Here is a 24,527-nt window from a genome sequence, read left to right as displayed (position 1 = left end):
GGTTCTGCAGTCGAAAAAAAGGGATACGTCCTCCACCCGAATACGAGGCATGTCGGTCGCACCAGTTAGGTGAGGTCAGGAAAATGACGAGCACGCCCGTCGGCACTGACAACGGCATATGTGAAATATCCAATAGAGTGAAGAGCGGAGCCACGACCTAAATAAAACGATTGGCAATGACTTGACGAGAGACAAGAGGCGGGTCGCTTTTGAGCGAACACGAGGGCGGACTAAACCCGAATACGAAGTTTTACAACCGTTGTTTACCGAGACGTCAATTGCCTGGTACTTCCACGTCTCCCTGAACATCGCATGAGGGTACTTGTCTCCCGTTGCATGCCGCTTCGTCGGAAATTTGCAAACTTCGTTCTCGATGTTCAGATTGAAGCGGCTGTGTTGGTTGGTATGAGCCTAGCCTTGTCCCACTGCCATTGCAAGAGTGTAGATCTTGATTGGGAAGGCCATGGAGACACGAAGTGACGCGACTATGCCACCAAAGTGGTGCTCCGCGGGCCACGACTAGATAGTAGTGGAACACTGCGAGTGTCGTATAAAGACTCCAGCAAGAGCAGTAGTAGGTCCTGCTACCATCATCACTTTTCGACCTGCGATCATGCGGCTCCATCACTACACTTCCTCAGTTGTCTTGACCTTGTTAATAGTCGCAGTAAAAGCCAAAGAGCAGACCTGTAAATGTGTAAGCGTCGGAGCATCACATGAACAGAACACCGACTGAATCGACATAGATTCCCGGGGACGACTGCTGGCCGTCAACCGATTCCTGGAATGCATTGAACGGCTCCGTCGAAGGCCGACTGATCAGAGGCAATCCACCAGCATCCGTCTGTTATCAGCAGGAGCCAAATTACAACCCGCAAGCCTGCCAGACGGTGATTTCGAAATGGTCCTCTTCCGCGTGGCACGCCGCTGATCCCGTCAGCGTCGATGCCCCCGACGTCCATCGGGGTTGTTATCCGCTATATGAGAATGGCACGAACGTTCTCGGTGACCCGACTGCCGGCACACGAGGACGCACGACATCTGGGTGGTTCTCCACGTACGTCATCAACGCTACTGAGGATAGCCATGTTCAAGAGGGTGTTCGATTTGCAAGAGCGCATGGTCTTCGGCTGAACGTGAAAAATACCGGGCACAATACCAATAGTGAAGCTCCTGGCAGCTTGTCTGTCTGGACTCACTACTTGAAGAGCATTCAGTTCACGAAAAAGTGGCTGCCTCAAGGGTGTCATCTGCCAACGGAGGACTCCCGCATGGCTATGACCTTCGGTGCCGGCGTGCAGGACCGCGAAGCATTCGAAGCCGCCGGAAAGAATGATGCAGTTGTGGTGGGAGGAACGGATTCTACGGTCGGGCTCGTAGGCTGGTCCATTGCGGGTGGCCATGGGTATCTGACGGGAGGGTATGGAATGGGTGCAGACAACATTCTCGAAGCAAAGGTCGTGACCATGGATGGGAAGGTTTTCATTGCCAATGAGTGCCAGAACAGCGATCTGTTCTGGGCCATTCGCGGAGGAGGGCCTTCGTTCGGCGTACTAACATCCTTGACGATGAAAGCGTATCCGATGCCAAATGCGACGATGTGGTCGATAAATCTCGCAGCTCTGAACGAAACGACCGACGTGGAGTGGTGGAGAGTGGTTGCCGGGTTCCACTCCTACCTACCTGCTCTGAAGCAGGCCGGATTCCAAGGGTACATCACGGCAGGCGGACCGCCAATGACCCTGACTGGTGCCATGTTCGCCTACAATATGAGTAACAGCTCTACATCAGCGGCAATGGCACCGTTGCACTCGTACCTGCAATCGCAAGCCAACAGCACGTCAGTATCAGAAAGCAGGGCCTCTGTACTAAGATGGATCGACATTTACCATATGTTCAACCTTACTCTTGCTGCTGGTGGAGAAGCTGGCGCTGTCAGTTCTCGTCTGATTTCTGCGAAGGCGTTAACAGAGGACCTGGAATTTCTTGCGGATGTCTTGAGTCAAGTGGGCCCAACCAGTGGACAAGCAAGCGTAAGTAGTGACTCCTTTGTTATTCCCGCACGTAACTGATTCCCTCTGTGCAGGGTGACATATCACAAAATTCTATCTCTGGCTCCTTTGTGGCCAGCCCCGAGCCCGTGGACAATGCACTGAATCCTGCCTGGAGAGATGCGCTGGTACATCTTCGCATTTCAAACTCGTGGAGTATGGATGTTCCCCCGGAAGAAGCCAGAAATGCCACTAAGTCCATGACTGAAGTCACTGGCTGTGCTCTTCGCCACTTGGAACCCGATTCCGGTGCTTACTTCAACGAGGTAAGTTACACCTTTGAGAAGTCTTTCAAAACATTGGCTGACCGTCATTCCACCACCAGGCAGATCCAAATGAGCCGGATTGGCAGTCGAGTCTGTTCGGTACTCATTATCCTCGTCTGCTGGCTGTCAAGGAGAAATACGATTCCGAAGGCATCATGTGGTGCCATCATTGCGTAGGCAGTGAGAACTGGAGCTTTGGAGAGGAAGGCGGACTCTGTCGACAAGGCTGATTTTCAGCTTGACCAGGATCGAGGGGCATTACTGTATCGGCTTCAAATACTGGGCTGTTGTTCTTTTCTTTCGTCGCACGAGAGCATTCACGGTCCAGGGAGAGGAGTTGCATAGAAGAGGTAATGAGTCGCTCGTCGCCATGCAGTGGGTCCACATCCTAGAGCAGTTAACAGGTCTGCAATATGAACGCAGTAGCAAGGACCATGTCTCTCCGCTACCATCTTATTCGAACGACGGACGTAGGCGGATGGAAGCAACTTTCGAAAGATTTTTCTGGGCCACTTCATGTCGCCTGGTAGCCGATGTCTTCAGACGATGAAGACGGGGAGAAACGCGTGAGGCTGAGGGGCTATACTTGTGGCTGGCGCAAGGACAGATCTTGGTAAACGCAACGCGTCAAGCACGTGTCGAGCACATGATACAAGAGGTTGCTGTTGCCGAAATGAGAAGGCTTATTGACCGTTTGCAGGATGTAGAGTCCAGATTCAGCGCGTACGGCGACAAGAGTAGCGGAGGCTGCAAGCTGCGATGATTGTTCGAAAAATTATGGCATGAAGTAATACTTCTCGGCATTCCTGCGCAGTTCTTCTCTAAAACTTATTGATGTTGTTGTTGTCGTGGGGAAAGACAGAACGCCGTGAGAGGCGAGGATAAAACAAGGCGCCAGATTGAGTTTTACGCCAAGCCAAATGTGGACTAAGCTCGGCTGACCTCCTTTCCACCAGCAAAGGAGTCCAACGTCTGTTCTGGACTTCGCCTCTTCCTTCTCCATCGGCCTCTCTGCGATTACATATGCCAACAAGCAGTGCGTCGCTCGTTGGATACTATTCTCGACATCATGAGAATAGCAAGCAATGTAAGTTGGTCTCCGACGTGCAACTGGTACTGTTTGTCTGCATCTAAATTTGCATATAGGAGACAGACTCCCGTCAAAGGGAGCTTGAGGCGTTGTCTATCTCAGCTTCTAGCGCCCGAGTGCCTGACTACGCAAGCCATGACCGACCGTTCAGGCCGTGTTAAGGCCGCATCTGGATTCAGCGCAACCTAATCAAGGTCAAACCTTACAGAGGCGTCCAGAATGGAAATGAAGGCGCATATCCGGTCCAGACCTTAGCAGAAGCTTGCCGACTTCACCTCCTCTGCGTGGCACAACGTCTCTTCGGCTGCCTCTGCGGTTCGTCAATTCTCTCTGTCTCTGCACTTTTTTCAACGTTGGCGCAAGCGCCTATCTACATGCCTCCTAGTTCCCGTCCTTGAGCAAGCACTGGCGGCCTCATGCCGCTACGACTGCCACAACGTTGTGGCATGAAGCCACAGCTAGGCCGTCTGGACTGGCCGCAGCCATGCTGAATGGAGGCTCGTTTGGACGCAAGTCCACCAGATGGCCTCAGGGAGGTATACGTCTGATCGCTGCCCACGTTCTGTCGTTTCTAGTTTGCTTCTTCTCGGAACATGTTGTGCTGATCGCACCCTTCTAGCTCTTCGTTGACAACGTTTTTTTATTTCTATATCGATGCCGTTTGAAGAGGACTGTTGTTTAAGGTCCCTTCGTCCACTTACTTGTTGATTTCCCAACACCCTCTCCGCCGTGGTTCCCACTCGTTCGGCCCGGCATGTTCGCCATCACTCTCGTTCTTTCCCTTCTTTTCGCGGTCCTTGCTGATGCTAATGCTTTTGCTGCGTTTGGACTCCCTGCGATTTTTCCGGGCTCGACAGCCACCACAGCTCCGGCACAGACAACCACAGCCGCAACGGCAGCATCAGAAAACCTCATAACAGCACTTGTACCACAAACGACAGTGAGCACTGCATTGGTTGGATACTGGAATACACACTGCAACAACACTCATTTCCGTGAGTTTGAAGAGGAGTTGGGCAACGAGGTGATATGCTTATGATGAGTCTTTAGATATTGGCACTGGCCCATGCGACTGCGGTCTCGATGGCCATGTTCCTCACCCAACGGGTGGTTTACACCCAACAGGCGGTTTGCCTGTCTCTTTTCCTTTTCCCCTGCCATCGGGAGCACCACTCAACTCGGCGAACGAAACGAACACCATAATCTCGAATTCATCGACTCCGGCATCGTCGATTATTAGCACGACATCGATAGACACGACATCTTCTACGTCTGCCACAGTAGCATTGAATACTACTTTACCGCTACCTAGCAATGCCACAGTCCCAACGAACAGCTCAATTCCAACCACGCCTGGCTCAGTTTGCCCTGGGTACGACAACCAGTTTTTCAACGATGAAAATGGAGCGGACTACAAAGTCTTTTGCAACACGGCGTTTGAGGGTGACACAGTTTCAGGCGTGACGAAGCGACAGAGTGGAGTCTCTGATCAGGATTGCATGAGCCAATGTGACGCGATTGATGAGTGCATTGCTGTGATGACAAGCGGAGGCAACTGCTTTTTGTTCAGCACGGTGGACGATCTTTTCGAGTTTGACGGAGCAACTGGGGCACGAAAAGTCTCCTCCACTGTGAGCAGCTCGTCAAGCAGCACAATTCAAACAGCAACGACGGTGGCGGCATCTACTGGACTTCCACACAACTCTGCCAACGACACTACTCCTGGCATTCGCCCAACTGGTGGTATCTTTCCAACAGGCGGCATTTTCCCAACTGTCCATCTCCCACAACCGACAATCACTTCGCCCGCGTCGATTCCGCTTATGACTGTCTCCGGAGGCTACATCCCCATCAACACGAACTTTACAGGCCCTTACTATAATCCGCACTGCCCAGGTAACGCTACTCACGTTCACCATGGCACTGAACCATGTGATTGTGGCGATGACGATGAACCGACGGCAGTCCCATCATCTGGAGTACCCATCAACAGTGCCAATGCCACTGTTAGTGTGCCGCTCTCTACTGGCGTTGCAGCGCCCCTGCCTTCCTCGGGCTTCCCAGTCAACAGTGCGAATTCTACTACCAGCGCTTTCATGACGGGTACTGGATTCCCACGGCCCCCGATCACCACGGTTCCACTGACGAGCGTTTCCGGAGGCTACATTCCTATCAATCACAACTTCACTGTGCCATATTACAACTCGCACTGTCCAGGAAATGCCACTCATGTCCATCATGGCACCGAGCCTTGCGACTGCGTTGACGATGATGAGCCGACCGCCACTCCAGGCCCTTCGTCAGGATTCCCGGTCAACAGCGCCAACAGCACGAACTCCCACGCTCCCTCGGCCACACCGGTGAACACAACTTCCAGCTCGACGATCACTACTTCATCTACTGCTAATCCAGCGCCACGGCCGTCCTCTGGCGTGCCTGTCAACAGCGCTAACGGCACCACCAGCGCGTTTCTGACAGGCACTGCACCTTCACCGACAACCGTATCGCTAACCAGCGTCTCCGGTGGCTACATTCCTATCAACCGCAACTTTACAGTACCATATTATAATCCGTAAGCGCTTCTCTACTAGCTCAGAGGCGTACATATGGCTGACACTCGATAGACACTGCCCAGATAATCCTAATCATGTACATCACGGCACTGGCCCTTGCGATTGCGTCGACGAGCCAACAGCAGCCCCTTCATCTGGTCGCCCAGTGAACAGCGCCAACTCGACGACGAGCCACTTCCTGACCGGCACGGCCCCATCTCCCCGTCCAACAACCGTCTCTTTGACCAGTGTCTCGGGTGGCTACATCCCCATCAATTCGAATTCCAGTGCGCCCTATGTCAACACCCACTGCCCGAATAATCCTGGCCACGTTCACCATGGTACAGAGCCATGTGACTGCATTGATGAACCTACCGCCGCGCCTTCTTCAGGCCGCCCAATCAACAGTGCTAATGCCACCACTACTCAAACGTCAACTTGGAGCTCGACCACATCTTCTCTGACTGTTTCATCGACTACCACCTCGTCGTCTATTCAGTCAAACACTACTATTGCGGAGCCTACTACCACGGCGTCAAACAGCTCCATCCCGGCGACTAGCACTGCAGCCAATGTCACTTCTGGCACTATCACTTCCGTGTCCCTGACCAGCGTTTCGGGCGGATACATCCCAGTGCAATCGAATTTCACTTTGCCATACATCAACACCTATTGCCCGAAGAACACGACGCACATTCACCACGGTACAGAAGTCTGCGACTGCATCGATGATGATGAGCCTACGCCGACTCCAATTCCAAGCAAGGGCTTTTCAGTGTCCGCCAACGCCACCACTCATGGCGTAGGGCCGACAGCATCTCCTGGCTTGTCTCACAGCCACCCGATTATTCCTACGACCGCGCCTCCTGCGATCAGTCTGACTAGCGTTTCCGGCGGCTATATCCCAGTCCATCAAAATTTTACGGGTAGCTACATCAATACCCACTGCCCTGGCAACAGCACGCATGTGCATCATGGGACGGAACCTTGCGGTTGTATCGATGATCACTCGCCGACTTCTACACCCAGCCTGAATGTGACAGTGAGCGCCACCACAACTTCGAGCCTTCCTATAGAGACGACAAGTTCCGCATCTGAGAGCAGCACCACATCCATTGCCATTGAGACTAGCACATCATCGTCATTGTCTTCTGCAACCACTTCTACATCGGCTGCTCCATCAAGCACGTACGCTCCGATCTGCCCAGCGGCAAACGGCACAGTCTTCAACGATGATTCGGACGTTGATTATCGAGTCTCATGCGATACAGCTTACGCCGGAACAACGATCACCCCTCCGTCAAGGCGCAGGTCGATGACAGACTCCGCTCAAGAGTGCATGTTGACTTGCGATACCATTGATGCTTGCATCGCGATCACTTATGCTACTGGCCAATGCACGCTCTTCAGCGATATCTCCGGCACCGCAGCCAGTGCTGGATCTACATCTGCGAAGAAGGTCCCTGCGGTCACCAGCACATCAAGTACTTCAAGCACGGAATTTTCGACCTCCACCACTTCTTCGGCTTCGTCGTCGCTCTTGATCACGAGCTCTGAAACGTCAACAACATCCACTCCAGCTCCATCGCTGACAAGCGTTTCTGGTGGCTATATTCCTGTCGATGGCAACTTCACAGGCAGCTACATCAACACTCATTGCCCAGGAAACTCAACCCATGTTCACTATGGCACCGAGCCATGTGATTGTGACTTGGACCAGCACACCGCACCTGCTTCGATCGATGCTTCGTCGACAGTGCCTGCAGTTTCGGCCACCAGCACTGACTCGGCAGTGGTTACATCAACTGCATCGTCGACTCCCGTTGCAACGCCCTCGACACTATTCGGTCTTCCGTCTGCTTCGCCTTCATCCTCGACATCCTCATCGACATCGTCCTTGGCTTCTCCGTCAACTGTTTTAGATTCCACGAGCACGTCGGCCTCTTCTTCGTCATCAGCCGCCGCAGCAACAACTTCTTCCGTGGATTCTGCAACGACGTCAGCCCCAGTTGTCTCCCTCACGAGCGTCTCGGGCGGATATGTACCTGCTGATCCAAGCTTCACTGGAAGCTACCTGAACACTATGTGCAGTGGAAATCATACTCACGTCCATCACGGCACTGAGCCATGTGATTGTGGCGAGGATCTGCCGCAGACAAGCGCCTCTTTCACAGAGTTCGTCAGCGTTCCGATGGTATCTGCGAGCGCGACTCAGACTGTCTCAACCTCTAGCACTGTGTCGACGTCTTCTTCAGCAGCCGTCCTCCCAACAAGCACATCGAGTTCCATCAGCTCCAGCTCAAGCAGCTCATCGTCTCACTCCAGCAGTGCATCCACAAGTAGCTCGTCCTCTCACACCAGCACTAGTACGAAGAAGGTGACGACAACAAGCAAGAAGACGACCTCGACGAAACCAAAGCAGACTGCAACTTCTTCGCTCAAAGCGCCTCCAACTCATCCACCTTTCCCGCCCTTCACACCGCCACAGAAATCGTCAACATCGAAGAAGCCAACGACAACTAAGAAGACTAGTTCCACGTCGAAGAAGATGACGGCTACGACTAAGCTGTCCAGCTCAACCGGCCACACTAGTGCTCCTACCACTGCCCATAGCTCCTCATCTACACTGCCGGCGTTACACACGAGCGTCCCAACTAGCGCGCAAAGCAGCTCGACGTCCAAGTCGTCTACTGCGGTCGCTACTCCAGCCTCGTCCAGCTCGAGTACGTGCACTGAGGAGGAGCATGGCTCGACCACGGCATGGCCCACATCTTCCTCCCACACAGTCTCTGTTCCAAGCAGCAGTGTTGTCCCTCAGTCAACCCCAACGCCGTCTAGCTCAGCCTCGCCGATCACCACTAGCTCGAGCACTTTGTCCACACCAACGTCAAGCAGCAGCATCTCATCACAGCCAGCGTCGACGTCGTTGACTTTCACTCTGCCCAGCATTAGCAGCTTCAGCTCTTTCCCCACATCCTCAACCTCGACCTGGTCTACCCTGGTGTCCAGCAGCAGCTTCAGCCTGAGCAGCAGTTCAAGCAGCAGCTCGACTCTCATCAGCAGCAGCAGCACGCTTTCGACAAGCACCTTGTCCACATCAAGCTCAAGCTCAAGCTCAAGCTCAAGCTCGTCGACTATCACCCCAACACCCTCAGCACCGGCAGTATGCCCCAGCTACGACGGCAAGACGTACAGCGACAACAACGGCGCACAATACAGCATGGCCTGCGACACCGCCTACTCCGGCACCGCGATCCCAGCAAAGATCAAGCGCTCCAACACCGCCAGTGTGCAAGATTGCATGGCATCCTGCGACTCGATCAGTGCTTGCATCGCCATCACGTACGTTCCGGGGCAATGCACGCTCCTTAGCGCAGTTTCCGGACAGGCCAAGGTCGTGGGAGCCACTGCCGCGTATAAAGCTTCTGCATTGAAGACGTCGACGACATCTTCATCGTCGTCGAGCTCGTCTTTTCTCGCGACCAGCTCCTCGACGCTCGCAACTACCTCCGCCGCCGCCCTCCCAACCACAACCGCAAAACCAAGCCCCTCATCAACATTCTCAACCCTCACAAAATCCACAACCAAAACTACCAGCAGCACCGCAAGCGCGACGCCAACCGTCCCAGCAGGCTCCAACCCCGACTGGCTGCCCTCCGACGTCTGGGGCCAAATCTCGAACTGGTTCGGACAGGGGAAGAAACCAACCGGTCAAGCACCACCGAATGCGTGGTCGCCGCCGGGCTGGGGAGGGAGTTATACCCCGGGGTATAGGGGCCCGAATGGGAGGTGGAATTACCGGGGATGAGGCAGGATGACGGGAAGACATCTTTGACGAGACGCAGTTCATGACGGCCATGGTTTGGCATACACAGTTTGGTTTTTTTGCGAGGAAGATATAGATATAGGGCTATTAGTGCGAATGAAAACGATATCAATGTACCTTTGAACTTCTGAATCTGTTCGGTTCTACGGACTGTCGCTGCTTGATCTTGAGGCTTCTACTTCATCTCCCGAGAGACTGCACCATTCTCTGAGACTCTGTCGTCCATCATCGTCCATCATCCAAGTTCGTGTCTTTCTCAAGGCCACCAAGTCCCCCTTCCCAAATCCCCCTTGGGCTGCTTAACGCCCTTCTGCGTGGTAAAAGAGCTAACCTCCTTCAAACTCCCAATTCGCCCCAACAAAAACTCCAAATGCCTATAAGCCGCCGAGGGCTGATACTCCGGCACCTCATGCCCACTCAGACTGACCGCCACGAACGTCAGGCCCCTCTCAGTGACATACCCGCCAAACACGCCACTGCCGGCGATACTCCCCTCGGCGGCTTCTTCGTGGAAAGGCACGTAGAAGGGCTCCGTGGGCGGCGAGGAGAAGCCCTGCTTGCCGTTCCAGGTGAGGTTGTTGAGGGTCAGGAGGGTACCGTTGGCGATGAGGACCATATCGAGGGCGCCGTGGCCGACGATGACGTTGTTGGTGTGTTCGATGACGCGTTTGATGGGCCCGTTGTTGGCGCCGGAGGGCGGGGAGGTGTCGCCTTGTTTGCCGACGAAGACGTTCACGTCAGTGCAGATCTGCCAGTTGGTATGTTGCGGGGCGTGGATGGCGGTTTTGACGTCGCTGCGGTTGAAGTAGGGTTGGGGGAAGCCGACGGGGCTGACAATCACTTTTATTAGCGATCTTGTTGAGGGTTTGTTTTGGGTGTGGGTGACGACTTACAGGTAGAAGACTGATGGGAAGCCGAGCACGTCCCATAGCAGGGGACAGAGCTGGCCGACTTGGTAGATATCCCAGCAAGGGTTGATATCATACGCGGCGTTCGTGACGGGCTCGAAGACCTCGCAACCCTCGATTGAACTCCCACTCGGGTCTGACTTATTGACTGACGGAGGATCAATGAAGTGGCCTTTCGGCGGGAATTGTAAAGCGTTCTCGATATACGCATCGTAGCCACACGCTGCGCTGCGGTTGTAGATCTTCTCCCTGAATGTGTCGTTGAAGGGGAAGTCGTTGCGATTAGAATCGATAAATGGCCTGGAAGCCACCTCCGAAGCCAGCTGGTATTGGATGCTAGGGTCATAGATCAACATGCCACTGACGTTGAAGTACTTGGTGTCGTTCTTCTCCAACATGGCGTCTGCGATGTATGGGCAGTACTGTCCGGCGTAGGATTCTCCGGTAATGTAGAGCTTGCGGTTGTGCAGATCGAAGAGGTCGACGAAGTTCTTCCAGAATGGCAGGAATTGGTTCGCCACGTCGAGTTCGTTGGTGGCGTTGGGCTTGCCTTGGGAGAAGCCGGTGCCGACGGGTTGTTCGATGAAGACCATGTTGGTTAGATTGCTCCATGCCCAGGTGTTGGGGACTGGGAGGAAGGTGCCGGGTTGCCAGACGACGGGGCCCTGGGATCAGAAGTGTCAGAACATCATTGCCACTCAGATATGTCTACAATTCTTACATTCTCGTGAAAGAAGCCATCCAGACTACTACAACCCGGTCCGCCATTGAGCCTACAACACAGTCAGCCACCCCACCCACCCAAGTAACAACCTCAGAATCTTCACACACCAAATCGTAATCTCATCCTTCGCGGCCGGATTCGTGCTCGGCACAAACCAAAAGAACAGCTCCTTGGAGTGATCAATCGGCAACAAGCCACTGTAGCTCTCCCCGATGTTAAAGTCCACCTCCGGCAAAGCAGAGCCATTGACCCAGTACGGCTTCGTCTTCTTATTCAAGTAATGATTCGGCGAAGGTCTCGAAGGCTGATGGAGTTGTCGTTTGCGCAGACTTCGCTCCATCCCGCCTTTGAAACCTCGTTCGCGAAGATTAGCATGGCGTGAGGAGAGGCCGGCGTTGACGACGGCTGTCGCGCAGCTTATCAGTAGGAGAAATGCTTTTTGCGCCAACATCTTATGCTGAGTAGTGTCAAAGAAGAGGAGGTGGAGGGAAACAAGACAAGCAGTCTAGGCGAATGCTTGAACGGAAAGCTTGGGACTTTCTTAAAAAACACCAGCAGCACACACCACAAACAAGCAAACTTAACAATGGCGCTGCTCTCCACTCTTTCGTGTTCGAACCCGCGCCCGACTCCTCCATCGTCGTGCAACATGATGATACGGGCAGCAGCTTTGACAACCTGCAGGTACCCCGTACCAAGCCCAAGTAGGAAGCTCGACATTCGACTGATGCAACCTTGCCTCTCGATCGCATCTGTTAGCTCGAGCGCTCGTGTGCTTGGATGTGTGCCCACGTCATTGTTTTTGTGCTGCTGTGCCTGGTTGTGTCGTTGCATGGTTCGACCATGCAGTTGATTTCCAGGTTGCCCGTTGTTCCGGACCGTTTGGCGCGAATCGCGCGACCAGAGGTCGTGTCGTGTTCCGTGGGATCGACTTGTGACGGCGCGATCGCGTCACTCCCGCCGGCATTGTTCGTGCTTGTTTGCGGGACAGGCAATGTATGTAGCTCAAGTGTCATCAAGAGTTTGTGCTTGAGCAGCTTGGCCTCAAACACCTGATGTCGAAAGAAGGGAGTGAGAGGAAGGCGAAGGAAGTTGGGTCAGCGCTTCCATCGGTTGTTGCCGCCCTTGCTTGCAAGGACTCCATTAGGAAATAGAGTTCTCCAAAGCTTCAGAGCGAGAAATTCTGTGAGGGACCTGTGTACAACAAAGGGAAGCTTCACCGTCCCTCTCATTCAAACATACGTACAGACAAGCGCCGTATCTCCTCTCCTAGAGTACAATGCAGCTTTTCGACTGGTATGAGCCACTAATAGCCTCAAATCAACAACCCCACGAAGCAGTCAGTCTATGGTTACTCTTCCTCGTCCTTCTCAGCCAGCAGCTGTCTCCTGGCCTCCTCCTCGTTCTCGTACTCCTGCTGCTGGTGCTCGCGCAGTTCCCTGACACGATCGGCTGGGCCCGGGAGACGGCCGATGCGGTCGGCAATTTGTCCACGGCCGATCAACGAAGCGACAATGCTAGCACCGACGATGAAGGTCAGGACGAAACGGTAGACCCCGTACCACGGTGGAGCCCAGCCATTCTTCGAGGCGCGCGAGTCGGTGTAGTACAGGAAGTTGAAGATCAAGAACTGCGAGATGAGGGCGTACTCCACGGGAAGGAGAATGGTAGGCCAAGCGAGAGCGGTAGAAATGACACCGATCGAGTAGCGCGAGTAGCCGTGCTGGCCGCCGTACTTGGCGAATTCAAGGCCCCAGTGGATGGCTCCAAGGAAAGAGATGATCTCGAATAAACGTTAGCAGGTGTTGCACAGGTTGGGGGAATATACCGACCGTGGCGCCGTAGCCAACCTGCAGAGGCTCAAGGATGTGGAGCATGAGCTCAGCGGTCTTTTCGCTCATGAGGAAACCGACGCCATTGGCCGCGGCGTGGTTGATCTCCCACGCGCAGTAGATGGTGCTGGCCGAGGTTGCCACGTAGGGCAGGACACCAGCGAGACCAATGTAGTAGGCCTGTCTGGGGACATCCTCCAGGCTGAAGGTATCACGAATGGTTTGCTATATCCGCGTCAACACTCTTGTCCTGTGCAACACTTCCGACAATCTCCGTACCAAGTCTGTCTTGACACCAGCCAGCATCTCAGTATCCCGCTCGCCGCTCTCTTCAGTCTTGGCCTCTCCGAGGACAGGGTGAATCGAGGAGGTGCTGCTAACGTGGGCAGGATCGACTTCCAGCTTCTGCTGGGCAATGCTCTGTTCGCGCTTGGTGTCGATCGTGTCCATGGGGCCGCGGGTGTTGCTGGACTGAGCACGCATGAGCTGCAGGGCCAATGGCTTGCCCACGGCGAGAGCCTGTGGCCGGCGGGTGGATAGAGTGCATAGTTGCGACCTCAGTTGCGGGCGGAAGGCAGACTGGGTGTTGCGGAGGGTGGGTTGGGCATTGAGGGAGCGGAGGAGGCTCCGTGTCGCGCCGTTGCGGAACATGGTGGTCGTCAGAGTCCTGGAATGGAGGCAAGAGGGACAGTGACGGCCAATTGACCTGGACGAGTCGCTGTGAGAAGGGGAGGAGTGGAGAATGGTGGGTGATCGGGCAGTTGGCGGTGGTGGTTGCTGTGAAGCTGGCTAGGATAAGGGAGCTCGGCGATGCCAAGCTTTTTGAGACTGAACCACGCCCGAGCTCACCAGCGTTTGGCAAGGACATGGTAACAGCACTTCAATTGAATGCTTAGCCACTGAATCAATATTTGGTTGACCTCTCTTTCAGTGGCTTCATTGCCTCTCATCACATTGCAAATGTAAGTTGTTTATCATCAGCGAAAGTGATAGAAATTGTCCATTTCGATTTCTGCCAGCAACAACAACAATGACGTAGGAAGCAGCAAAGCACTTTGCAGTTGCAGGAGCAGGCTTCCAGGTAGAGGGGTGGGCGAGTGGCACGCGCTAGGTACATCCATCTCTCACTCTCTTGTGCGTCTACGTGTAATATCTCCCTACTCCCCCACCAACGACTCCGACGGCCATCAGTGCAGACGAGTTCGTGTTCCTTCCTTTGGATTGTTTGGGCTGCCAGTGATACCCATCGCGCGTTGCATCACCACTTCTTCACCTGCCCGCCTTTGAGACCGCATTTCGAACCTGTCGATACCAGCCGACGACGACGACGACGACCTGCGACGATTCACGTGCTATTATGAGTTGACGAGATACATGTCCTAATCATCCACCGCCTCTCGCCACCTATACCCCTCTTTAAACCTTCCCCGGCCTGGGTAACGGCCTCACACCGCCGCCATGGTGTTGGAGAGCCTGGTCGCCAACCTGCTGAACAGGTTTCTGGGCATGTATGTTCGGAACTTCGACCCGAAGCAGCTGAATGTTGGCATCTGGTCAGGCGACGTCAAACTGAGAGATCTCGAACTGCGCCGAGAAGCACTCGATCAATTCCACCTCCCTCTCAATGTGGTCGAAGGACACATAAGCTCTTTAGTCCTGAAGATTCCGTGGTCCAATCTTCGAGGGCAGCCTGTGCGCATCAATATCGAGGATGTATTCCTGCTTGCAGCGCCCAAGGAAGACGAAGCATACAATGCCGAAGAAGAGGAGAAACGGGCACACGCTGTCAAGATGGAGAAGCTGGACAGCGCTGAGCTGCTCAAGGAACGCAATACTGAGGGCATGTCGCAAGAGGAGCAGCAGAAACAGCAGTCCTTTACTGCTGCCTTGACAACCACAATCATCGACAATGTTCAGATTCAGGTCAAGAATGTGCACATTCGATACGAAGATGCTATATCCGACCCCGGACACCCATTCGCTGCCGGTCTCACACTGCAAGAGCTGAGTGCTGTTTCGACCGATGAGAACTGGAAACCCACGTGGATTCAAGGAAACAGCGCCACCACCCACAAGCTTGCGACATTGGGCTCTCTGGCAGTGTACTGGGATACTGACACACAACTGCTGGGCACAGGAAGTGGCCAACAAGATGCTAAAGAGCAGGGCCTTGATCACAATCAAATGATGGAGAAGTTCAAGGAACTCATTGTCAAGAGTGATAGTGAAGCGGTCAACGAGCACCAGTATATACTCAAGCCCGTATCTGGTCGTGCTGGGCTAGAGATGGACAAGACAGGCAAGCATGATCGCCCGAAGATGAAAGCACGCCTGTTGTTTAACGAGCTCGGTTTCGTGTTGGACGACCAGCAATACCGCGACGCCCTCATGCTGGTGGATCTGTTCCACTACTTCATTCGACACCAGGAGTATCGAAAGTACCAGCCAGAAAAGTCACCGAAGGAAGATCCTCGCGCGTGGCTTCAGTTCGCTGGGAAAGCTATACTGGACAAAATCCACGACAAGAACAAGCGCTGGTCGTGGGCGTACTTTGCTGAGAGACGGGATGACCGCAAAGCATATATCAAGCTCTTCAAGAAGAAAAAGCAGGAAGAGAAACTCACGCCGGATGAAACCAAAGAGCTTGAGACACTCGAGCGGAAACTCTCGTACGAAGACTTGCGCTTCTGGCGGTCTTTGGCCCGAAATGAATTGCGCAAAGAAGGTGCTTTCAATAAACCCAAGCCACAGCAGAAGACATGGACATCGTACATCTGGGGATCGTCCAATACGCAGAAGCAGGACGATGCTGCGGACGATAGCCAGATGACAGACCAGCAACGAAAAGAGCTCTACGAAGCGATTGATTTCGATGAGAAGAAGAGCATCACCGAAGCTGTCGATGCTCCTCGTGACGCGATCAAACTCCAAGTCGACATGAATCTGAAAGCTGGCAGCTTTACGCTCAAGCGCGATCCGCATGGCAAGAAACAGGACATGTTGAGACTGCTGTTTGAGGACTTCAGCACCGAATTCGTACAGCGCACAGACTCTATGTTGGTAGACTTGAGTCTAGGCGGCATGCGCTTGTTCGATGGTTCTACAGAAGGCAATCTCTTCGAGCAAATGCTGAGCGTGAAAGACTCGCCACCTGTACCCGACGATCAGAGAATTCAAGAACTTGGCGAGGATGGCGAAGCCTTCAGCGAGGCAAAGGAGTCTCAAGACGACGAAGAGGACGAGCAGGATCCATTCTTCGCGCTGTCATTCGAGAAGAACCCGTTGGACAATCGGGCAGACTCAGCTTTGACCGTCAAGCTGAAAGCGATGGAAGTGGTGTACAACCCGAACTTTGTGGTACAAGTGACGAAGTTCTTTAAGCCGCCAGAGAAACACATGGAATCCATTGGCGCTCTGATGGAGACGGCTGGATCTACTGTCGAGGGCATCAGACAACAGACCCGCGCCGGCTTGGAGTACGCCCTGCAAGAGCACAAAACCATTGACGTGCAGATGGATCTCCAGGCACCTTTGATCATCGTACCAGACACAGTTACCAAGAAGAGCACCATCTGTCTGATCTTAGATGCCGGTCATGCCAGCGTACGGAGCGAGCTCATTGATAAGGACACCATCGCCAAGATCCAGAACAAGCAAAAACAGCAGTACACCGAGCGAGACTACAAGAAGCTTGAATCACTCATGTACGACAAGTTCCAGCTGAAGCTCGATTCGACTCAAGTCTTGATCGGTACTACCGTAGACGAGACGAAGAAGCAACTGGAAGACAAGACTGCCAGTCGCAATTTCCACCTGATCGATAGAATCAACATGGACTTCCAGGTCGATACTTGCATTGTGCCCAAGGCTGCGGACTTGACCAAATTCAGGGTACAGGGACATCTGCCTGTCCTGCATGCCAAGTTCTCCGATGAAAAGTACAAGAAGCTGATGAAGCTGCTGGACTTTGCCATTCCCAAGTTTGACCAGCCTGAAGCATCCAAAGGCGGCAAGGAGGGACCAAAGTCAACGGATAGCGATGCGCTGAACCCTAGGAGGAAAAGCGAAGCTACACGGCCACGCGGTAAATCGTTCCAGGGCAGACGCGAGGACGATCTTGCGAACGAAGTCGAAAAGGGCGCCGAAGAGAAGCAAGCTGATCTACAAAAGGGTGGTGACAGCTCGAGTAAGAAGAAGCAAGAGGCTAACCCCGAGCAACGCAACTTCGAGTTCAAATTCACAGTGGACAAGTTACAGGGCTCATTGTACAAGGCTGATCCAGAGGGGAAGCACGAAGACCAGCTTCTCGTCGATCTTGTGGCGGAGACTTTCTATCTTGAGTTCTACCAACGTGCCTTCGACATGGTTGCAGATGTCAAGCTTAGGGCACTTGCGGTTGAGGATCACGTCGAACAGAGCCCGGCCGAGGAATTCAAGAACCTGATCTCCAGCGAGGACTTGGTCAACAAGAAGAAGCAAGACCTCCTCACCATCCATTTCCAGATGGTGCAGCCAAGCCATCCGGAGTTCCACAGCAAATACGAGGGTATCAAGACCAACCTCGATGCCGTGGTCTCCACCATCAACTTGATGGTCACGAGAAAGACGCTTCTCACGTTGCTAGACTTCGTCATGGTCACCTTCGCTGATGGTGGTAGTGGCTCTCAGCAAGATACCAAGACCAAGCAGATAGAGGAGAAAGAAGCCGAAGAGCCCCAGAAGAAACAGGACGGTGACAAGATTCGCATCAACGCCAAGCTGAACCGAATAACAGTCATTCTAAACAACGACGGAATTCGCCTTGCCACTCTCAGCTTGACTTCTGCAGATGCCAAGGTGGAGCTGATGGGCAAGAAGATGCGCATTGGTGCCAGACTAGGGGCATTGGACCTGGTAGACGACATCAACCAGGGCGTCTCAGAAGACTCGGCACTGCGACAGTTGGTCTCCATACAAGGCGATGATCTCGCCGACTTCAGATATGAGACCTTCGACTCTACTGCTGCGGACTACCCAGGCCACGACAACTCGATCTTCCTCAGGTCTGGTTCCATCAAGATCAACTTCCTCACCGAGCCATTCAGGAAGATCATGGAATTTGGTGTCAAATTTGGCAAAATGCAAGCAGTGTTCAATGCTGCACGTCAAGCCGCTGCAAACCAGGCTACCAAGGTCCAAGAATCTGCTGGCAAGACGCACTTCGATATCCTCATCAATACGCCCATTGTATCGTTCCCGCGCATGGTCATTACGGATAACCCTGAGCGAGACATGATGACAGCGTATCTGGGCGAGATCTACGCGAACAACAAGTTCGTGCCTATCGACGGTTCCGACGACAACGAGACGGCGAACAAGCTATCCGCTGGCATTCACAACATCAGGCTGACGTCAACCTTCCACTACCCCGAATCGAAGTTTGAAGAGCTTGAGATGATCGACAAAGTGAACTTGGACTTCAATATCACTCAGACAGAGCACAAGCCTGGGCGCGATCGTCCAGACACGGAGATTGAAGGTTCGATGTCCAACATCAATCTCCGACTAACAGAAGCCCAGCTCAAGTTTGTTCTAGAGCTTTCAAGGGCAATTCCCCAGGCGTTTGCCTTGGAAGATGCTGGGGATTTGGAAGAAGAGGCCCAGGAAGAAATCCCTGACCATCTCGCTGAGCCAGCCAAGGCCATACAAAACAACGGCACTGACAAGAAAGCAACGAACGGCGAAGTCGCAAAGCCCTCACACCAATCGCCCGAGCTGGGTTCCGACAAAGACACTTGGACGAAGCTCGACTTCATCTTCAAGGTCGGCGCGGTCGGTCTGGAGCTGGTGCAAGGCAAGCCAGAGGCGCCCGTCGGTGATCTGGAAGCTGCAAGTCTCTCCAAGTTCTCACTCAATGAGACGAGTGTCAAAGTGCGAATGATTAGTGACGGCGCACTTGAAAGCGAGCTTCTCATCCAATCTTTCACAATCACCGACACGAGAACCAATCAGAAGAACAAGTTTCGAAAGATCATGTCTCTGATCAACGATGATGTCAAGCAGCAGTTCATGGCAAGCGTGTCTATCTCCGGCGGAGAAGAAAAGAATCTCATCGCACTGCTCACTGTGGATAGCCCGAGGGTCATTCTCGCCTTGGACTATCTCTTCGACGTCCTGAACTTCGTTCAGAATGGCCTCAAACAAGATGAACCTCTCCAGGTCGAAGAGTCAGAAGAAAGCAATGAGGGCGAGGACGACGATGCCAGTGTCTCAACACAGGAGATCGTTAGGCGCAGGGAGACCGAGCACGAACAGAGCAAGGACGGTCAGCCGAGGGCTGGCATGGGTATTTCGTTCCGTGTCAACATCGTTGATGCGCAAGTCATGCTCATTGCCAACCCATCTATAAACAATTCCGAGGCCATCGTTCTTGGCGTGAAGCAAGTCTTGGTGTCTCAACAGCATGCCATGACATTGCAGGTCGAGAAGGTCGGTATGTTCCTCTGCCGGATGGATCAATTCGAAACGAATCGGTTACGAATCCTTGACGACTTTAGCATTCAGAGCTCTGTCGACATGCGTTCGCAAGGTGAAGACTCGTCGTTGACGAGCATACACGTTGATATTGAGCCGATCGTGATGCGCCTGTCTCTGCGAGATATCATGCTTGCGATGCAGATCTTCCAGCGAGCCTCTTCGTTATCAGCAGGCGAAGACAAGAAGATGTCCGACGAGGCCCCCAAGAAGATCGATCAGGTCAAAGCTCAGTCCACGAAGTCAGTCAAGAAGGGTGCCAAGTCTGGTGCGAAATCGACGCAGAAGGTGACGGCTAAGAGTATCAGCACCAAAAAGTCGACTCCCACCAAGCCTGGTGAGGACAAGCCAGCTGGTTCGGCTGTTCTCAAGCGTGAAGAGATGCGCATCACGATGGACGGAATCCGTGTGGTGCTCATTGGCGACTTGCACGAATTGCCAATGCTTGACTGGAGCGTCAAAAAGTTCAACGTTGACGTGCGCGACTGGACCGGTAATATGACTGCCGACACCAGCATCGACACGTTCTTCAACGTCTACAACTTCTCTAAGTCTGCTTGGGAGCCGCTCATAGAGCCATGGCAGATGGGTTTCCACGTGGCCAAGGAGACCAGCCCTGACAAGCTAGCTGTCGAACTCTACTCGAGGAAGTCTTTGGAGCTGACCGTGACGAGCGCGACAATTGCACTGGCTTCCAAGAGCGCCCAATTCCTCTCATCGGACGAAGATGTTTTGTCCAAACCGAGAGGCAACGATGCGCCGTACCGCATTCGAAACTGGACCGGCTTCGATGTGGATGTCTGGGCTAGCTCAGACGACAACGAAGAAGGCCAAGCCGCGAAGCTAGCTGATGGCGAGGAGCAACCATGGCGTTTTGAGGACCCCACTACCACTCGTGAGACCTTGACTCCGGAGGGACAGACTGGAGTCATCGGTGTGCGATTGGAAGGCAGCGGCTTCGATAGCGTGGACCGCATCCAGGTCAATCGCGAGGGTGAGAACCTTTACAACCTGAAGCCGAGAAAGGACAAGGTCCAGCATCGCATGCTCGTCGACGTGACTCTGGGTACTGACAACGTCAAATACATCACACTGCGCTCGCCGATGTTGGTGGAGAACCATACCCAAATACCAATTGAACTGGGAGTCTACAGTCCTGATGAAGGCCACCTGTTGAAGATCGAGAAGATCGCCCCTGGTGAAAGCAGACCCAGTCCTGTGGGAGCAGCATTCATGCACTCGCTCGTCGTGAGACCAGACCAAGGCTTCGGATACACCTGGAGCAACGAGCGTCTGTTCTGGAAAGATCTCCTCAAGCGTCCTACCCGGACTCTGACCTGCCAGGGCGAGAACGACGACAGCTCACCACCGTTCTACTTCCAAATGCAGTCTGTCTTCGACAAGAACAATCCGCTTACCACGTAAGTTCAATTTTCCCTCCACAAGCGCTCTAGTATTGACGAAGCTTTAGGGTGTATCCATACATGCGGATCCGACTATCTGCTCCAATCGAAGTACAGAACCTTTTGCCATTCGACTTCAAGTACCGCATCTACGACAAAAACACCAAGAAGGATTGGACCAACTTCCTGCGAAAAGGCGGTGTCAGCCCAGTCCACGTCGTGGAACTATCTCATCTTCTCTTGATGAGTATTGACATGCAGGACACGCCGTTTAAGGCCAGCGACTTCTCCATTATCAATACCAACAATGAGAACGACTTCAAGCGGGAGAAGACTCTGCTTGTCAAGGACAACAACAACCTCGAGCTTCGTCTCAAGATCCACTACTTCAATGTACCAGACAGCGGTGGAGCTTTCAAGATTACAGTGTACAGCCCATATGTCATTCTCAACCGCACTGGTATGGAACTCGACATAAGAAGCAAGGCCTACTTTGGATCTACGAAATCCGCAGCTGGCCAGGGCACCTTTGCGGATACGGAAGAGGATGCTCGTAGGGCGACACCCTTCATGTTCTCGTACCCTACAGATGACCGGAAGAACCGTGCTCTGATCAAGGTCGGCGATTCGCAGTGGAGCCAGCCAGTCTCATTCGATGCGATTGGAGCGAACGTCGATGTTAGACTGGCCTCCGCTTCAGGACGAGAGGAGATGCATTGCGGCCTGAATGTCACCGAAGGTGAGGGCAAGTACAAACTCACCAAGGTCGTCAGTGTCACGCCGCGCTTCATCGTCAAGAACAGGCTCTCGGAAGAGATTCAGATTCGGGAGCCAGGATCTTCAGATTCGGCGACGCTGAAGGCAGGAGAATTGCATCCCCTGCGGTTCTTGAAGCAGACTACTGGACAGCAGCTGTGCCTCTGCTTCCCCGGTGTCAACAACTCTTGGTCGTCGCCGTTCGACATCGCGAATATGGGAAGCGTTCATGTCAAATTGGCAAAGGCTGGTGAGCGTCAGAAGCTCATTCGTGTCGAGATTCTGATGGAAAATGCCATGATCTTCTTGCATCTCAGTCTCGAGACGAAACACTGGCCGTTCTCGATGCGAAACGAGAGTGACCAGGAGTTCCTGTTCTATCAAGCCAACCCGAACGTGGACGAGGACGAGGAAGACCGCACGTCAGGTTGGAAGCCGATCCGTTACCGCCTGCCACCTCGAAGCATCATGCCATACGCGTGGGACTATCCGGCCACAAAGAACAAGAACCTTGTCCTCGCTGCTAACGGCAAAGAGCGACACGTCAAGCTTCAGGAGATTGGCAACTTGATTCCGATGCGGGTGCCTGCGGCGCAAGGAGCACAAGGTCAGGCTAGGCAAAAGATCATCGATCTCAATGTCGTCGCAGATGGACCTACGCAGACCTTGGTCATGAGCAACTACAAACCGCAGACGAGCTTGTACAAGCAGAAGTCAGCGTCGGCGAGCGCCTCGACCACCGCCGGGTTCGAAGTCAAGGAGCAAGACACCGATGTCACCATGCGAGCCACTATTCGCTTTGCTGGTATTGGCCTGTCGCTGATCAACTCTCAGCTCAGAGAATTGGTCTATGCCACCTGGAGAGACATCGAGCTCAAGTACACCGACTCTCAGCTGTACCAGAATGTCGCCCTGACCATCAAGTGGATTCAAATTGACAACCAGTTGTACGGTGGCATCTTCCCGCTGCTGTTCTATCCCAGCGTGGTGCCAAAGACTGGCAAGGAGATGGAAGCTCATCCGATCTTCCGAACTGCCATCACTCGAGTCAAGGATGATTCGTACGGTGTGCTGTACGTCAAGTATTTCACCTTCTTGATGCAGCAAATGACGATCGAGATCGATGAAGACTTCATCTTCGCCGTCCTGGACTTTACCAAGGTCCCGGGTGCCAGCTGGACGGAGGAGAAAGAAGGCCAGCTTGCCCCTGAGAGCCTGGACGTTCCCGAACCGACGCAGTCAGAGGGTGGCCAGGATATTTACTTCGAGCTTCTGCACCTCCAACCTATGCAATTCGATCTGTCGTTCGTGCGGACGGAGAGAATCAATGCTGAAGATACTGGCAGCTCGTCGACGAATCCGTTCATGTTCGCCGTCAACGTCTTGACCATGTCGATCGGCAACGTCAATGATGCCCCGATCCGATACAACGCCCTCATGCTTGAAAACGCACGTCTCAGTATGAACGCTCTCATCAGCAGCATCAAGAGCCACTACGTACAGGAGTCGCTCCGACAAGTCCACATAGTGATTGGATCCGCTGACTTCCTTGGCAACCCCGTCGGCCTCTTCAACAACATCTCCTCTGGTGTTGCGGACATCTTTTACGAGCCATACCAGGGTCTTGTCACTGACCGGCCACAAGACCTTGGTGTGGGCATCGCGAAGGGAGCGAGTAGCTTCGTCAAGAAGTCTGTCTTTGGTCTCTCGGACAGTGTTTCGAAGTTCACGGGCAGTATCAGCAAAGGTCTAGCTGCGGCTAGTATGGACAAGGAGTTCCAGGATCAGAGACGCATGTCGAGGTCCAGAAACCGGCCGAAGCATGCTCTGTACGGTATTACTTCTGGTGGCAACGCGTTTGCCACGAGTTTGGCAAGCGGCATTGGTGGGCTTGCGAGACAGCCCATGCAGGGCGCCGAGAAAGAGGGTGCTGCTGGATTCGTCAAGGGCGTTGGTAAAGGTCTTCTTGGACTTGCGACCAAGCCCGCCATCGGTGCTTTCGACCTCGCCTCCAGTATGGCTGAGGGTGTGCGCAACACCACGACTGTCTTCGATCAAGAAGGTCTCGACCGTGTGCGCTTGACCCGCTTCATCGGCATCGACGGCATCGTCCGCCCCTACAGCCAACGCGAGGCCCTCGGGCAATTCTGGCTCAAGACGCTCGACAACGGCAAATACTTCAACGAGCACTACATCGCCCACCTCGAACTGAACTCGGGCTCCCAGGGCGACATGCAAGGCCAGTCCGGTAGCCTCAGCCGCACCAACACAGGAGCCCGCTCGCCCACCTCGCCCACCCAACAATCCGAAGCCACGATGCTCGTCATGATCACCTACAATTCCATCATGCTCGTCCGCGCTAAGAAGCTGACGAGCGAGTGGGAGGTGCCGCTCAAGGACATCCAGACGATCTCGAAGGAGCGGACGGGGATGAGTATTATTTTGAAGGGGGGCACGAATGGGCCGTTTGTGCCGATTGCGGATGAGATGAGTCGGAATTGGTTGTATCGGCAGGTTGCGATTGCTGTCAATGCTTATAATGACAAGTGGAATGCGAAGGGGTGAGGTTGGGAGTGGAGGATGGGGAAATGAGGGTGGGGTGGGGT

The 24,527-nt window shown here is 53.7% G+C and overlaps 5 protein-coding genes across 5 annotated transcripts; 3 read left to right on the top strand and 2 right to left on the bottom strand.

The window, feature by feature from the left end:
• Positions 1-613: 613 nt before the first annotated feature.
• On the top strand, positions 614-2,547 carry M409DRAFT_25142 (uncharacterized protein; the record flags this gene model as incomplete). The annotated part of the gene is made up of 4 exons (XM_033807560.1): positions 614-697; positions 747-2,033; positions 2,087-2,317; positions 2,377-2,547. 4 exons carry the CDS (start codon positions 614-616, stop codon positions 2,545-2,547), a joined length of 1,773 nt encoding a protein of 590 aa, XP_033665637.1.
• Positions 2,548-4,161: 1,614 nt separating this feature from the next.
• On the top strand, positions 4,162-9,379 carry M409DRAFT_56547 (uncharacterized protein; the record flags this gene model as incomplete). The annotated part of the gene is made up of 4 exons (XM_033813321.1): positions 4,162-4,402; positions 4,458-5,979; positions 6,032-9,301; positions 9,337-9,379. The coding sequence occupies 4 exons, from the start codon at positions 4,162-4,164 to the stop codon at positions 9,377-9,379; spliced, it is 5,076 nt and encodes a 1,691-aa protein (XP_033665636.1).
• A 662-nt stretch (positions 9,380-10,041) lies between these two features.
• On the bottom strand, positions 10,042-11,757 carry M409DRAFT_67836 (uncharacterized protein; the record flags this gene model as incomplete). Its single annotated transcript, XM_033817575.1, has 4 exons — positions 10,042-10,615; positions 10,679-11,358; positions 11,415-11,466; positions 11,525-11,757. The coding sequence occupies 4 exons, from the start codon at positions 11,755-11,757 to the stop codon at positions 10,042-10,044; spliced, it is 1,539 nt and encodes a 512-aa protein (XP_033665635.1).
• A 1,011-nt stretch (positions 11,758-12,768) lies between these two features.
• On the bottom strand, positions 12,769-13,900 carry M409DRAFT_25138 (uncharacterized protein; the record flags this gene model as incomplete). Its single annotated transcript, XM_033807559.1, has 3 exons — positions 12,769-13,200; positions 13,250-13,474; positions 13,529-13,900. 3 exons carry the CDS (start codon positions 13,898-13,900, stop codon positions 12,769-12,771), a joined length of 1,029 nt encoding a protein of 342 aa, XP_033665634.1.
• Positions 13,901-14,707: 807 nt separating this feature from the next.
• Positions 14,708-24,486, top strand: M409DRAFT_25137 (uncharacterized protein; the record flags this gene model as incomplete). Its single annotated transcript, XM_033807558.1, has 2 exons — positions 14,708-21,183; positions 21,234-24,486. The coding sequence occupies 2 exons, from the start codon at positions 14,708-14,710 to the stop codon at positions 24,484-24,486; spliced, it is 9,729 nt and encodes a 3,242-aa protein (XP_033665633.1).
• Between the last annotated feature and the right edge of the window lie 41 nt (positions 24,487-24,527).

The sequence above is a fragment of the Zasmidium cellare genome (genome assembly GCF_010093935.1).
Source record: "Zasmidium cellare ATCC 36951 unplaced genomic scaffold M409scaffold_25, whole genome shotgun sequence".
In the NCBI taxonomy this organism is placed as follows: Eukaryota; Fungi; Ascomycota; class Dothideomycetes; order Mycosphaerellales; family Mycosphaerellaceae; genus Zasmidium; species Zasmidium cellare.
Note: the sequence above shows the minus strand (reverse complement) of the source record. Positions and strands in the feature narration are given on the sequence as shown.